Source organism: Mus musculus, chromosome 3 (assembly GCF_000001635.26).
Source record: "Mus musculus strain C57BL/6J chromosome 3, GRCm38.p6 C57BL/6J".
In the NCBI taxonomy this organism is placed as follows: Eukaryota; Metazoa; Chordata; class Mammalia; order Rodentia; family Muridae; genus Mus; species Mus musculus.
Genome location: NC_000069.6, coordinates 125,712,726 through 125,728,596, shown reverse-complemented (window position 1 = coordinate 125,728,596; position 15,871 = coordinate 125,712,726). Strand labels below are relative to the sequence as shown.

At 37.3% G+C, this 15,871-nt stretch overlaps 1 protein-coding gene across 2 annotated transcripts in view; it reads right to left on the bottom strand.

Annotated features, from left to right (window-relative positions):
* Positions 1-245: 245 nt before the first annotated feature.
* The window catches only part of Ndst4 (N-deacetylase/N-sulfotransferase (heparin glucosaminyl) 4), a 324,323-nt gene continuing 308,697 nt past the window's right edge, over positions 246-15,871 (bottom strand). Inside the window, exons 10-13 of one of the 2 annotated variants that reach the window (XM_006501860.1) lie at positions 15,123-15,293; positions 13,938-14,047; positions 6,395-6,497; positions 246-3,946 (exon numbers count right to left, since the gene is read on the bottom strand). In XM_006501860.1, the coding sequence (XP_006501923.1) occupies positions 3,827-3,946; positions 6,395-6,497; positions 13,938-14,047; positions 15,123-15,293 (504 nt within the window). In that variant the 3' untranslated portion in view covers positions 246-3,826. The remainder of the gene's footprint in view (positions 3,947-6,394; positions 6,498-13,937; positions 14,048-15,122; positions 15,294-15,871) is intronic. The other variant, NM_022565.2, reaches the window with a different exon arrangement.

Sequence of the window (15,871 nt, the reverse complement as noted above, 5' to 3'; positions counted from 1 at the left end):
AAAAAACCAGCGGTCTCCATCTGACATTTTTGGCAATGTATCCACTGGGCTAGAAAAGAATTACAGGGATAGACAGAAAGAACAGAACTAGTCACTGAATAAATACAAAGTTGGGAGGAGGAGAGGAGGTCTGAGCGAAGGAGGCGCTACCTCACTCTGGATGCTGATCACCAGAGCAGAGCAGTGAGCAGCCCAGACTCCTCTTTGGGATAATGATTAGGAAGATCATTTCTCATTGGACCAAATACAATTACATGTTTTATTAAACACATTTTATTATTAACAGGAGTAGAAAACACACATTCCTGTTTGATGGAAGAGAAGAGAGCCATGATTAGTTATACATTATTTTTTATGACTAATATATTTAAGCACAACTATTTCAGCCATTGTGCTGTTATGCAAACATCCTTTCAGTAATAGGTTATAATAACCTCATGGGTAATTTTTTATTGTCTTTATTGTACAGAAAAAAACAAATAAGACTGTGGCTCAGGGAAGTTCCACAAATTATCTAAGGCCACAAGGCTACTGAGAGGCAGAACTGGGATGAGGGTTCCGACTTTGAAAACCCATTCCCGGGTTTACATTTGATGCTTGGCATCCAGGGATTGTGTATGCAATCATGAAGACAAGGGAGTTATCAACCCGCACTTAAAGGCCAGCTTTCATACAAACAGTATCACTCCAGTGGCTGTACCAGCAGCAGGGTTTATTTGGAGGAAGAGATGGTCATGGTCCCTTATGCTTGGGCAACAACAGCTTTTTTAACAGTTCATTTCAGTCAATACAGGGTTTTCTCTCTGCCTATCTGGGGTATCTCACTGGTTTACAAAGAAAATTACTGATGTGATCAAAAGGTCTTTAGGTTTCTCAGACACAACACATTTTTATATATTTGCACATTTTTGAAGTGTATGTACAGTTTTCTGCCAGGATTGCATTTCTAAAGTTGATTATGAAAAAAATATCAATATGAATAGACTACTAGGCTAGACAGTCTGCTTTATGAAGTCAGCTGGCCCATGTTATTTTTGAGTCCCTCCCCCTTTCTCAAACAAAAAGCATTTTCTGTCACCATCAGAAATAGAAGGCTTTAGTATTGGTTCTATATAAATACCTTGTTTCCTGTAATTTAAAAGAGATCAATCAGTAAGTCCAGAATATAGGTTACTTTGTATTACAGTAAAGCAGTAATACTTAAAAAGCAGAGCAAGATTAAATGTAAGAAGGGTTTGTTAAAATTTAGATATAGAGAAACTATTAGACCTCTGTGTGTGGCAGGGGAGAGCATTTTGGTGTGTGTGTGTGTGTGTGTGTGTGTGTGTGTGTGTGTGTGTGTGTGTGTGAAACTAGTACTGCTGTTCTGCATGTTTTTTAAAATTATGTTTGGTTATTGTTAAATAGAATCTAAATTTATTTTAGATGAATTTTCATAGTATAACTTTTATAATTTAGTATCAGAAACAATTAAATTATATTTTTACCATTAACAAAGTGAAAGTAGTTGACAGGTATATTTGTAAGTCCTGCAAGGCTCCAAAAGTCTGGAAAAGAATGAAACAACCATGCCAGTGTGCTAAAGGATATTTTAAAAAAATTCTAATATTTAATGTGTATCGCTTAAAACTGAGGATGTAATTTAAAATTCTAAAGAATTACACTATTAGGTTCTGAGACAACATTCCTGAAGTGGGAAGAAATCTTTAAAAAGGAAAATATTAAAGGTGAGTTTTCCCAATTACTACAGTGCAGAATCTCAGAGTCTAGATTCCTTCAAACTTTTAGATAAAATCTTGTTAATAATTAAATATAGTTGCTCATTTTATTATAAAAGATAGTAAGAAAATATGTGTAATGATTCGAATAACCAGGAAAAAAAAGAGAATAGTTAAGTTGGGTTGACAGTTTGCTTTCAGATATTGTTAGGTAGGTCACTGATATGGAGACATTATTAAAATGTGAAAATGCAGAAAATTCATGTCATTACTAAATTAGGTGATGCATTGGATGTTCTTGCGTTATATCGATATTATTTGATATGAAAATATCCTCACTCTATAACTATCACTGTAATCTCCTATAAAGGAAAGATGATTATTTCCTTAGGTTAATAAAGTAATTAGAAGTAGACATAGCAGTGCCCACTGTGAGCCCAGTGCAGCAGAGGGGAGGGCAGGAGGATTGCACACTTGAAGGCAGGCTGCGCTAGTTATATAACAGAACTAGGAGGGGAATGGTGAATAAATAGTAGTGGTCTAAATAAATCATCATGGTTATTTTTCACCATTTTAATAAAATGTATAGCACTTTTATGTAAGTAAAAAGGGTGAGACGTTAAGCCCCACAGCTAAAAACGAAACTGGAAAATATTGTGATTTATACCAATAAAGAAGAAAAGGAATCTCACATGTTTCTGATAAAGGTCGACAGAAATGCTAAGTAAAAATAGAAAATAAGCAGAAACAGTAGTGAAATATAGATGATAAGTTGATTTTCAATGTGTAAAGAGACACCAATGCTATTTTAGAATAGCCATATTGAATTTGTTTGACTAATTCATCTCTCTCTCTCTCTCTCTCTCTCTCTCTCTCTCTCTCTCTCACACACACACACACACACACACACACAAGACTACATGTGTCTTTTGAATTAAAGAGAGAATAAATGATGTTATTATTTACAGCCTCTAGAAAAATTACTCAGGAGGAGGGAGATATGTGGGTAATGTTCCCAAAGTCACCTTGGTTGACTGTTATAGTAAATTTACCTTCATGTATCACTCAAAAGATAAATTAAGCTTTTCTAGATCATTGTTGACAAAGAGGATAAAATTCCAGTTAATGTGGCTTACATAGACTTCAAATACTATAGGAACTTGTAACTCAAAACAAAATAAAACATCTTTTAAAATTAATTTCTGAGTTTTATGTCTATGAAATTGAGTTCAAGTAAGAGAATTAGTGATGCTCAAATTGGTAAGTTTGCAGTATAATGTAAGTTTTAAATGGTTTTAAACACAGACAGTAAAACTTTGTCATAGTAGATGTAGTGGCATATATAAAATATCATGCTTGCAAATAGATGGACATATGTCTTACAGAGAAGGCTCAATGCCTGTTTAGATCTGCAAATACATCTAGATGTTTACATTTCTAGTCAATAAAGTTTTTTCTTCTCCCTATTTGGAATAGTGAACAAAATATGTATAAATGCTCAATCACTGCCAAGGTAGGAGAATCTAGACTGAAAATGTAGCAAGACCATGAGCCCACTAAAGATGGCCCTCACTTTCTAGGGTACTACAGTTCAGAATCACAATTTCCCAATTTCCTGGGGCTCTCCAGAGACCATGTTGGAGTTTTCTGAGGATGGCATGCCATAGCGATGAAGTGGGATGCTGGACCAATGGATAAATGGTGCTTAGAAACATTAGCCCTTCATTCAGACGCTGGGTTAAACCTGAATTCATTTTTAGACTCTTATCTTTTCCTCATAGTTTAAGTTGGTAATTTGCATACAGTCAGAGCATTAGTGAAGTGGTGACCTGAAATCTGGATGACAGAGGAAGTGAGCTGTATGGTGATCCCCAGACTAGACACAAGATATTGCCGCAAACCCCATATTTTATTTCCAAAAGCCTTAAGTAAAGAATAATGCTAATAATTGCCAATGCGTGCATATATGTTTTCATTTGACAGAAAACATCGATAGGAATTTATTCACAGTCCTCTCCTGATAATCACACGCGTATGAAAAGGATAGAGTTGCTTGGTTTGCCTTTTCTACTTAATGGTGACTCGGTGCCATGTTCTCCTCACGAGTGCTACCTCACTTTCTGCAGCTCCTGTCTCAGCCACGAGGGCAGAGGCTGCCCCAGCCTGTGCAGCAGCTTCGAGAGTTCCACGTTGTGGTCGCGGTAGTAGCTGGAGAGGAAAGTTCTGGACTGGAAACAAGAAGGAAGACTTAAAAGACACTCGGTGCATCAACTGTCAATACTACAGACAGAGTCTATCACAATATGTATCGACAAAACAGTTTACCTTTTTTTCCCTAATTTTTTTTTACATTTTGATACATTCTGTAATAAATCATAAATGTAAAATACAAGAGGTACAGTAGAGTACCTGGGAGAGTTAACTAACAATTACGGCACTTACACATTTTGAGATTTACAGAGAGAAAATTACAGTGTAATACGAGAGAATGAGGAGGTATTGATACACAACCAAATATAACAGGGGTGAGTGAGATAAAATATGTACAAATTCCCTTTTAAAATTACACCCTTTACTAAAATTTTTAAAACCATAACTGCCTGTAAAGAATGCAATTAATTATTATAATCATGACTGGCCACAGTACATATTTTAAAATTTTATTCAGGAAATTTCTCTTCATAAAGCAGCATATAAAATATCTATGAAAAATAGGCTTACTTATAATTTTTTAGATGCCTCATGAATCTAAAGAGTTTGGTCTCTTTTTTATATAACCATGAACGATTTTACGTTTTAACATTTTTCTTAGCTTTTTCAAGGCGTATTGTTATTTGTATACATGTATGTGTGTCTCTGTGTATTCAGGTACTCAGGTACCTGTAGAGGCTAGAAGAGGACATTAGATATGATGGAGGTGTGCTGGAGTTAGAGCAAGTACTCATAACCAATGAGCTATCATTCCAGACGCCAGATAAATATTTGAGTATATGTATGCAAAAATATGTTTATATGCAAATACATAAAATATGCATGCATGCATGAGCTATCATTCCAGATGCCGGATAAATATTTGAATATATGTATGTGAAAATCTGTATATACATATATGCAAATATATAAAATATGCATGCATGCATACATAGATGTGTGTATATATATATGTGTATAGCATGTGTATATATAGTATAAACATATACTATATACACATATATACACACACATAAAAATTTTGGAAAAAAGAAAATTGTTAACTTGCTTTTCTTTCTGCCATATTCTTTAAACAACAATTCAATAAACAGTTGTTTTGTTTTTACTGTCTACTGTAAAAGTCATCAATATTTAATGTATAAATATTTGTACTAATCAAACATATTTTCTATTGCTTAGAAACTTTACCATCTCTCCCTTAGCTCTTCTCTACATTTTTAACAAAAATGAATTTCTTTCTTCATAAAACTCCCCTAGCAACTTTTGTGTATGCTGTGGAAATGGATTTAGGACAATTACATTTCATCTTGGACCATTCGCCAAGCATTTCATTATGTTTTCTTCCTTAAAGCAGATGGTAAGTACTTCAAATGGGGAATAAGATGTTTACAGTAGAGGGAATGTTACATTGATGTTTTGGGCAGATTAAAGTGATTTCCGAAACCCTTTAGAAATTACTGAGTTCAAAAGTATTTCAAGGACTTTCTGGCACTTATATCACCATAGCAACCCATGAACAATGCTTCCTGCCCTTGCCCTCCTTGCCTTAGGAGAAATGCTCATACTATCTGGCTAGTTTGCCAGCATAATTTCTGTACAAGGCATCTTTCTACATATTACAATTTTTATTAATTGTTTTTCTTTTTGTACTTTATTATTATTTTATGATTCTTATTATAATTCATTGACCCTAACTTAGTTCTTCACTGGACAATGTATTCATAGGTGTCTTATCTTTGAATCTTCTGTATTGGTTAGCTCAGTTCCAGTTATGTTATTGGTATTGAATGTGTGTGTGCTGGTTAGTTTTTGTCAACTTGACATAAACTAGAGACATCTAAGAAGAGGGAACCTTAACTGAGGACTTGACTCCATCAGTCAGCTTGTGGCCATGTCTGGGGTGGGGGGGGGGCATTTTCTGGACTCTTAATTAATGTAGGAGGGCTCCACCCAACCCTAGGCCTGTGAGGCTGTTTAAGAGTGGTAACTGAGGAAGCCAGGGGACGAAAGCCAATAAACACCATTGCTCCATGGTCTCTGCTTCAACTCCTGCCTCCAGACTCCTACCTTAGCTTCCTTCAATGTTGAGTCGTGACCTGTGACCTGGTAACAGTAAGCTAAAGTAAACCCTTTCCTCCCCAAAGTTGCTTTTTTAAAAATGCTGCTTATCACAGCAACAGAAAGCAAACTAGAGCAGTATGCAGTTAATTCATGTTAGTAATACTTAATTCTTTATACCAATATTTACTAAAAATGTATTTTAAGTGCTTTCCAATGTGTAATAGAGAAACTTCTCCCTATATAAAATTCAAGTGATGTATTATATCATTGATTTCTTTCCTCTAATATCTAAGTATATAAAACTCTTGATCGAAATAAAGTATCAGAAGAAAGAATCAGATTTCTTCCTAATTTTCAGATGGCAACTTGTTCTTGCAAGAGTTATCAAGGCATGTGAACACTACCTCTGAATCCATGGGCGGGTATTTTCGGCCTTTGCTTTTCCCAAGGCATTTGGTTTTTCCTCCTTCTAGTAGCTGACACCAAAAGCCTTTCTGGGGATCAAACCTAAAATACATAAACATGTAAAAATTTCTAAAATATTCAGTAATGAGCCTTAGCAATGGATACAGGAGATTCCCTCTGGTATACCTGTTGCTCTTTCTTAAGTCATTTCTACAGTGGTTCAGTTGATTTTAGAAATGATAATAGACATTAAAATGCTATGTTTTACTATGCATTTTCAAATAGTTTTGTTCTAGAGGAAAGGCACATACATACACCTTCAGTACAATTTTATGCTGAATTTTTGTGTGCGTATTTTAGTTATGTGTCTATAAAAAAAAACAAATGACTAAACAAAACTATAGTCTGCATATAAAGGGCCTTTGGATATTTTGTTTACCTATGGCTGTGATTTTTACATCAAAATACACTGAAAGAGTTCTAAGAAAACATTTAATGTGTTACCTTAAAGGAACTGAATTGTATATAGGCATACTTTTAAGGGAGTGTGGCCCCTCAGAGTCAGAACAGGGCATGCGAAGACACAAAATTTTCACTATACAGGAGACATTTTACCCCAGAGGAGGGAGTAGGGATGAGAGGGTCGTGCTTATGGATCAGGCAGAGGCAGAGGCAGAGGCAGAGGCAGAGGCAGAGGCAGAGGCAGAGGCAGAGGCAGAAGCATCAGCAGCAGATGATTTTTGCAGTAGAGGGTTTATTTTTTTAAAGGAATCAAAGCAGGGAGTCTGTGTTCCAAAGAGTTGGTAAGTCCTGATTGGACATGTTAGCTAAATATTGAATTTTGATTGTTCTGCCTTGGTGTTTGGTCTCAGGAGTGAGTCGGTGAGCAAACAAGGGAATAGACCTTGGGGACTAGCTTCAGGAATGGAATCCATTGATTTTTAGCAAGGAAGAGAGAAAAGGGTAGAGGCCAAATCTGTCAGCATCATATCTGTCCTGCTGAAGCTTGATAGAGAGCCCTTTCATGCTATTCTAAACACAAGTATAAGTAAGCTTTCTAATTTGGAAAAAGTCTATGTTTTATTTTATACTTTAATTTGTTTTACAACTTTCAAAAGGTAAATAGAAATGTAACAGGATGGTTTTAATCTATTTTATGGCATTTCATTTAATTGTTTAAATACATTTGGAGGATTTTTACAATTAAAAAAATTAAAATATTCAACATCACATTTTGTTTAGGAAGAATAAACTCCTCCTACTTAAATATGGTTTTATTTAACTTGATATCTTTTTATATTTTATTAAAATGGAAATATATAACTCATAGTGTTTTCAGATGACATGAGCCATAGGCACTACAGCTGGAGAGTAAAATGTAGCTCTCTCCTTGCCTGCTGTTGAAGGCAGATAGTCCTGTTGGGTGATTCTCATAGCTATACCTCTGTACTCATAGAGTTTTCAGTTTCTGTCACATGCTATATAGCCCCGAACTGTTTCACCTTCAGACTGAGGAGAAACCACACTCAACTATGTTTAGATTTGACACCTTGCTGTAATAATACTGAGAAATATCTCCAAGTACTTATTTTAAGTAAAATCAAGTATATTTTCTTGGAGTAGAACCCTGCACTAACAGCAAGCTGCTCAAAAACTCATTCATTAGAAATAATCGTTAAAAGAGAATGCCAAGTTTATGAAGGAATACATTCAAGTCTTTAAAACTCATCCTCTGCCCAGGCAGAACATCTGTGTCAAACATTGGCCTGTTTCTGCTTCCACTTCTTTGCACTTGTAAAATTCAAACATTAAACAACCATTTCCTTAAGAATGCAATGCTGTGATCATTGAAGTCATTTCCTATAATGACAAAATAAAATAAAATAAAATAAAATAAAATAAAATAAAATAAAATAAAATAGAATCTGGATTTCCCATCTTGACCTTTCACACATGGCTCCATGGACTTCATCATCTTCAGCACTTCCTAATGGAAATGCTATATACAGCAGAGTGGGAAATACAAAATTACTGCCATATGGAGATGGAGTTCCACACTGTGATTGACATTGTACTAACACACAGAGCTTGTTCTGAGGGTAAAAGTACTGAGAGTCCACCTCTCAGAGCACGGACACTAGTGTCGTTGGTTAGTAGTACCATCAAGGCTCAGAGGATGCAATGGGTTTCCATTGTTTTCATTGGTTGAAACAAGATCGTTTCAAAAAATAGAAGCATAAAATACACAATTCTGCTGTTGCTTAGTTTAATTTTTCAGGCCACTTTCTTCTTTGATGGGAAAATTAGCTTAATTCAAATTAGGCAAAATGAACAAGGTCACATTCAGAAATATGTCCCTGGTTTTCTCAGCAAAGGGATGGCCTTCTGTTAACCAGAGGTTCTTTCTGGTTCTTTATCTATGGGTCAGTTGAACATCAAGACTTCAGCAATCCCAGAGAAGAAACCAATGTCACCAACATGTCTGGAGTCTCTCCAGTGTGCTGCTCATCTTCTGCATGTGGGGAACACATCAACTCAGAAGATAGTGGTGTGCCCACTATCGACTCAGCCATTCATCCATCTGGGTAACATTTGGGTTTAAACTTCAGGATGCCCAGTTTATGTTCTCCTTGTCCTATCTTTGTGCTTGCTATGTTGATTCAGCCAAAGTGCAGTGGGTGAATGTGTTACTTCTAATTCCAACCTACCACAGGGAAAAGAAAACTGAACACAAACTACAAGCAGAGACATAATGGTGCACACACACACACACACACACACACACACACACACACACACACACTAGCTCCAATCAGCCCTACTAAGTCAATGAGGCACAAGATGTCCACTGCAATGACCACTCAAAGACTGATCAACCACACACCACTGGCCCAACAATTAGTCTGTTTTTGCAAAAGACAAACAAAGCAAAGGGGAAAGGGAGAGTTCACAGGCAATGTCTGACACATTACTACCTCCTTGCAAAGCATCTTTATACCCATGCTTGTAGCCAGCTGTAGATAAATAGGATTTTGGGAGATCCTTGCTGGCAGACACCGTCCTTATATCTGGGGCCTGGAAAGGAAGCAGTGCTGTAGCTTTGAGCCAATCAGATCCCTAGACACTCACAGAAACTCTAATGCTATTTTATTTCTGCAGTAGCAACTTAGTTACAAGAGAAAAGATGTGTGGCCTAATTGTTTTGGGTAAAGCCAAATATATGGGAATTTCTGTTGAGCACTAACAAGATAGGAAAAATGAAAGGATGAACCAAGTAAGAAGGGGGAAATTTAAATTTATAGCTATGGGACTTGCTGCATGCATAAAACATGGAAAAGGTTTGCATTTTTGTTGCTCAGCAGATGTTTTAGAAAGATGAAGCATAATTGACTGGGATGTAAAGTTAATTAGTTGCAGACTATTTTGTTGCCCCAGGCCCATTCCTATAACTCCATAGTACCTGGAATTTGCCTCTGTGCATATGCTTACGCCTTTATACTAGGAGGAAATTTTTCTTTAGCTTCCTTTCCTGACCTATTGTTAGAGATACCTGATCCTTGCCTCCCCAGCTATCCTCCTACAGGTTACCAATTAAAATCAGATACATCAGTAGTCAAATGGATAAAAGAAGACAGAGCCATTTCCAAGCTGAACTTTTCAATCTGCTTCCTGTGCACCACAGGTCTTCCTCTACTTTTTATTAATTTCCCAAGAGAGGGGGAAAAAAATCATCCTGCCGTGCAAAACAAGATGGGGACGTCCACAGCACAATGGCCCTAAACAGCATTTTCTGCTTCGGGATGAGAATATTTAATGGCATTAAGGCTGACTACAACCCTGGTAACAACACTGAAGTGTCTGGATGCACGCTGACGGCATCTTTCCTCGTTGGATACTCAGGGTATGCTTGTTGACATTTCTTGTTCAGCACAGCAGATGTCGTGAGTCAAAACTGTTCAGACCGAGGAGTGAGTGATCCTGAAACCTGAAGGTCCTTTTCAAAGCATAGGGTTTTTGTTACCCTGAGAATTTCGGGTCCTGTCCCCAAATAGCTAACTTTATAAATTCTAACAGTAGTACCTTCTCTAGGTTATATCAGTTTATTGTTTTGTGATTTTGTTTTAACAGTCATGAAATTGCGAACATAATATACAAAGCCTTTTCAAATAATTGCTAAGTGATACTTAGGACATTCGTTGACTGTCACTTGGATTTCTTTATTTTCCCAAGCATCACCATTATAGCTAAATTTTGTGATCTGAAGGATATGTTAAAGTCCATATATTTTGTACTTGTTTATAAACTCCTTCATAAGTATGATTTTACAGGTTTATTGAGCCATAAGCAAGTATTTGCAGTAAACAGGACAGAAGCATTACTTAGGCTACTGCTGAGAAGGGCAAGATATGCCAGCATCAATAACTATTAATGCCAAACGCATTATTGGAAGCTTTGTCTACTCAATCAACAGGGGCATGCCTGGTGCTGCTGTTGTTTTCATGTGTAGGGAGAGCTTCATTAGGATTGTTTTAGTGGATAAGGAAAAACCCAATCTCATTACTGCTTTTCCTGTCCCTCCATTACCCTCCCTAATTGTCTAATTGCTGAGTCTAATCTGCTGTGAACTTGGAAATTATATAATCAGGCTTGTTAGAATTTCGTCTAAAATTTAATAGGCTTTATATCAGAGCTTAGGGAGGAGTCTTTTATGAGTAAAGTGCATGCCCTTTGAAAGTAGTTTCAGCTGCTCCAAGCACTTTTTTTTTGTTAACTTGCTTACCCGATTTTAAAATTACTTGAATAGGTAGTTGTTTTCCCAGGACAAGGTTAACATATACGCCATTCCACAAGCCCTCTTGTAACATAGCATGTTCCTTTTGCCCGGAGACAGGGTTGCCTCTCCACATCTTGAATTTGGAACTGATTAACGGACCTTTGTGCCCAACAGAATGAAGCAAGCTCTGTGGCTATCAAGTCTATGTCACAGCAGTCATGGTGAGCTTAGACCACAAGGTCCCTCTGCCAGAAACAAGGAGAAGCTACGTGGAGATTCTTCATGCTGCTGAACTCTCAGTCTTTGATTTAGTAATCAAAGATGCGAGTGAAGAAGCGTGCAGATAATTGTCTCCTTGGTCATTTGAGTCACATCCAGCTTCTTGAGTCTTTTCAGTGACTGTCTCACATATCAATGCGTGAAATCAAACAGTCCTCAGTGCATGACTTTCTAACCTTTGATCTATAAAACCTGTACCATAACAAAAGGGCTGGTGTCATACGTTGAAATTTCTAATTTCTAACTTCTTTAGAGGCTCAGTTGTATCATGTAATGTTTTGCTGGAAACTGTCTTACGAGAGGATGTTTTTGCTCAAGCAGACATGTGGGAGAATATTTTGCTAAGAACAGGCACATAATGTGTTTCTGGAGGCAGCCTAGATAAATAACATGTGATATTTTACTAGAGTGAATGTTTGAGAAAACATATGATGTTTAGAAAGGATAACCACAGTGGACAGTAGATGATGCTGGATGGTATTGGTACGCCTTGCCATTCTTGGCTGGTCATCTTTGGGCTTTGCTGACACTGGCCTTCACTTATGATGCTGGGTGATATTAATATGCTTCCTGCTCTTTGTTGGTCATTGCTTGTCATGACTTCATAAAGAGAAACACACCAAAACACCTCTAGTGATGTTCTGCTGCTGGTAGTTTCTTGAGGCTTCTTGCCACTTCTGCGGATTTGGGCTGATTGGCAGAGTCATAGGGTTTCTTCTAAACACACCTACTGTTGCTGATTCGTGAGTGGTGTTTGCAAGTGGATCCAGCTGCCTCTGCCAATTCACACAAACTGAACTGCTGACATCCTGACAACGCACATTAGATTTGCTCTGCAGAACTATTTCTAAGCAGGTCCACATCCTCCTTTTGTTCTATTTGTAATTCCTTTCTACTACCTCTGGTGGGTAATGGGCTAGAAACAAGGTTAAAGTACTTAAGAACCCTTCTTAAAAATAAGTTTAAGGAAACCTAAGCCTAAAATATGCCATCAGGTGATGTTTGGTGACTCAGCAATCGATTCCCATGCTGCGTGATTCTATTTGGCTATAAAATAAATAAATACAGACTAAAATCTTATCATGTAATGGCTAAAACTTTTCATCTTGGAAGCAAACTTCTTAAGACATAGGATGGGGAATAAAAACGAGGAGAAAGAACAGGATATTTTAAGGCAGGATTTTTGGGAGGAAGTGAGAAGAAGGTGCTCTAATAAAGTGGTTCTCAATTTTTCGAGTACTGTGACCTTGTAATACAGTTCCTCAGGGTGTGGTGATTCCCAATCACCACCTCAAAGTATGTTTGTTACTAGTTCATCTATGTGATACTGCTGCTATTATGAACATAATGTAAATATTTGTATTTTCTTTTGGTCTTAGGCAACCCCTGGGAAAGGGTCATTAGACTGCAAAAGGGACAGCAACCTACAGGTTGTTAGAACCACTGTGCAAAGGGGAGGCAAACATTCCATTCTTCAGGTAAACCCTCAAGACATAAAATGAACACTCAAAATAGCTCCTGGAAGTCCTTAAAACTACTGACCAGATCCACTACATCTTCCTCCACCATAAAGTATATAAACAATAAAACTTCTGAGAGTCACTCTCCAAGAAGCTTTGGTGCTTGAAAACTCAGAGCAAGCAGCCTGGCAGAAGCAGAGATCAGTCAAGCAACCTAGAGGAACCAGAAACCAGAGAAGCAACTTGGAACAAACAGGCACCAGTCAAACTGCCATGAAAAAACAAAGCCCAGCTGAGATGCCTGGAAAGACACTCCAATTGACTGAGGCACCAGTAAGGAGCATCCTTCCAACTGTACTGCTTCCCACAGGCTTGGCAGTGTGCTCCCGGTTCCCATCTCTTGTCACCTGTTCTGGGACACACTTGTAGTGATAACGGTTGTCTTACAGTCATTTCTGCTCCACTGTTAACCCCAATAAACCCCATTGATTCACCAAAATGGACTTTAGTGCTATCTGTAATTTTGTCTGTTGTCAGTCCCCGCTCTGGGATAAAGTGATGTTTGTTCAGATATGCCCAGGAAGAGCATCCCACAACATATATGAATCATGTCTCCAAATCTATCCTAAATACTGCTCCCTGTCTCACAGGAAATGATGACTTTTCATGGTCCCCTTCTGGCTTGCATCCAGAAGGCAAATCTTATTCACCTTTGTGATTTCAGGCATTTGGACCCCGTAGACAAAGAATACAGATAAAATGTCTGAATAAACTTATTTTGGAGGACAGCTCAAAAACAAATAGATTTAGCATAATATAAAATACCTATTATACTTTATAATGCAAAGTGTTCCTGTTATTCAGAAGGAGACACCTTATGAGTAATGAGAATATTTCTTTGACTGGGTCTGAGTAGCAGAATGATGTATAAATTCATAGCTGGTATTAATGATGTTCTATACATACATACCCGTGATAATTTATGAAGGCAAATAATGGGAGTGAAATCAAGCATGAGAATAGACTCACGTTAGTGCTTCCGAGTAATTATAATGAGGTGTAACTCCTAGAAACTTCTGGACTTCATCCATCACAGTAGCTGGGTCAGATCTCAGCTGTTGTCCATCAATAATTAGCAACTGAAAAGCCAAAATTAGTCACTTTATGAAGAACAAAACTGAATTTAATCAACCAAGCTGCTCCTCTTGACCTGTATGGCATTAATAAGTCCGGTCACTTTGAGAAGAAAACATGTACTACATAGAATACATTTGAATGTTGTTTTTCTTGCTTCTTTCCTAATTAGTAATAATTAAAAATTTCCATAGGCATTTCGTTTGTTCGTGTGTGTGTGTGTGTGTGTGTGTGTGTGAGAGAGAGAGAGAGAGAGAGAGAGAGAGAGAGAGAGAGAGAGAGAGAATTATGAACTCAGTTTATTATTAAGCAGAAATAAACATAAAAGTCTGTTGCTTTTGAATTATAGTAAGGACAGGGGTTTCCTATCTGTAGTGCGTATTACCAGTAGGCTAACATCCAGCCTACTAAATGTCATCACTAACCTTGGGGCCAGTGGTTAAAGAGTGAACACTCAGGGGAAAATCCCATCTAGTCTTACAAACCATAATTGGAGATGGGAGAAAAATGTTTGTTTCTGACTTTCTCATCTTGGGTCACTGCTGGAGATTATTAGACTCTCCCATGGGGATGTGTAAAAAGAGTGTTAACATCAAAGTCCACTTGGAGCTTAAATTGCACCCTGGACACCGCAGATTTGGATGTTTTTCTCAAATCTTGCTGTAGTTCTATCCCATGTCCGTTGGGCCTTTATCTCTATGGCCATTCAGTTTAAGAACTTCTTCCTTCCTAATAAGGGTCCCACATGACAGAGAAACAGCGGGGATTGAAACAGAAACTTCTACAAACTCTCTGGCTAACTGACTTCTCAACTGGTTGTTTAGAGTTTGTAATTTTGAATTATGTGACACTTCCTTTGTGCCAATGTATTCCTTGGAACCAACTGACAATCAAAAAAGTTTCCTAAATATGTGTTTCAGAGCCCTTTGACTCTATTCTATGGTATTAATAAAGTGAAACTGTGTAAAAATCCACAGTTCTTATTGTCTTTATTCTCTATGGTATAGTTCATCACTTTTTCTGTTTGGCAGTAAAATGAAATTGTGGTATGATAAATGGAACCTAATTTCATGCTATTACCTGGGAAGTAGAAAAGTAGGCCAGCCATCTTTCTATGTGCACTGCATACCACCCAGGCACCAGACATCTCCTCTGCAATGTTTTTAAATCAGGAGGGGCCCAATGTCCTGTTGTGATAACTTCATAGAAATTGAACCTCAGGGCAGCTGGATCTTCATGAGATCGTTGGTGCTTTAAAGGAAAAGTCAAGTGTAGAATTAGAATTTTTTTAAATGTTTGCATAGTTATGTGTGCACAATTGTGCATTGGGCACATCATTTATTTAAAAAAAACAGTGTTTTTGTTTTTTTTTACTAAATATCAAGTGATATACAGATATATCTGCAGATGCTTTTGTTTAAAAATATTTAGGCAAAAGTCAAAGATAACATGAAAGGATTGTCTACAAGGGTCTGACTAGGAGTGAATATAAGTTAAGGACAAAAAAATTAAGCAGGAATTTACATGGGCAGAGGTGAGCTCTCATGTTGCTTGGCTTACTGTGTTATCACAGGTCAGGTGGTTTTTCTATGTGGCAGGTCCTATGCATGCAGACCTCAAGGATTCTGATTGCCAACCATTGCTTCAATGTCCTTGTCACTAAGGTTGTCCACAGTGCTTCAACACTATGGGTCTCCCTCCTGCTTTTCAGTATCAAGGCCTAGGATACTTCTATACAAAAGTATCATCTGGCAAAGTAACAGAGCCCAACTAAATGAGAGACAAGTTAAATAATATAGTTGTTGGAAAATATATTAGTCTCATCACTA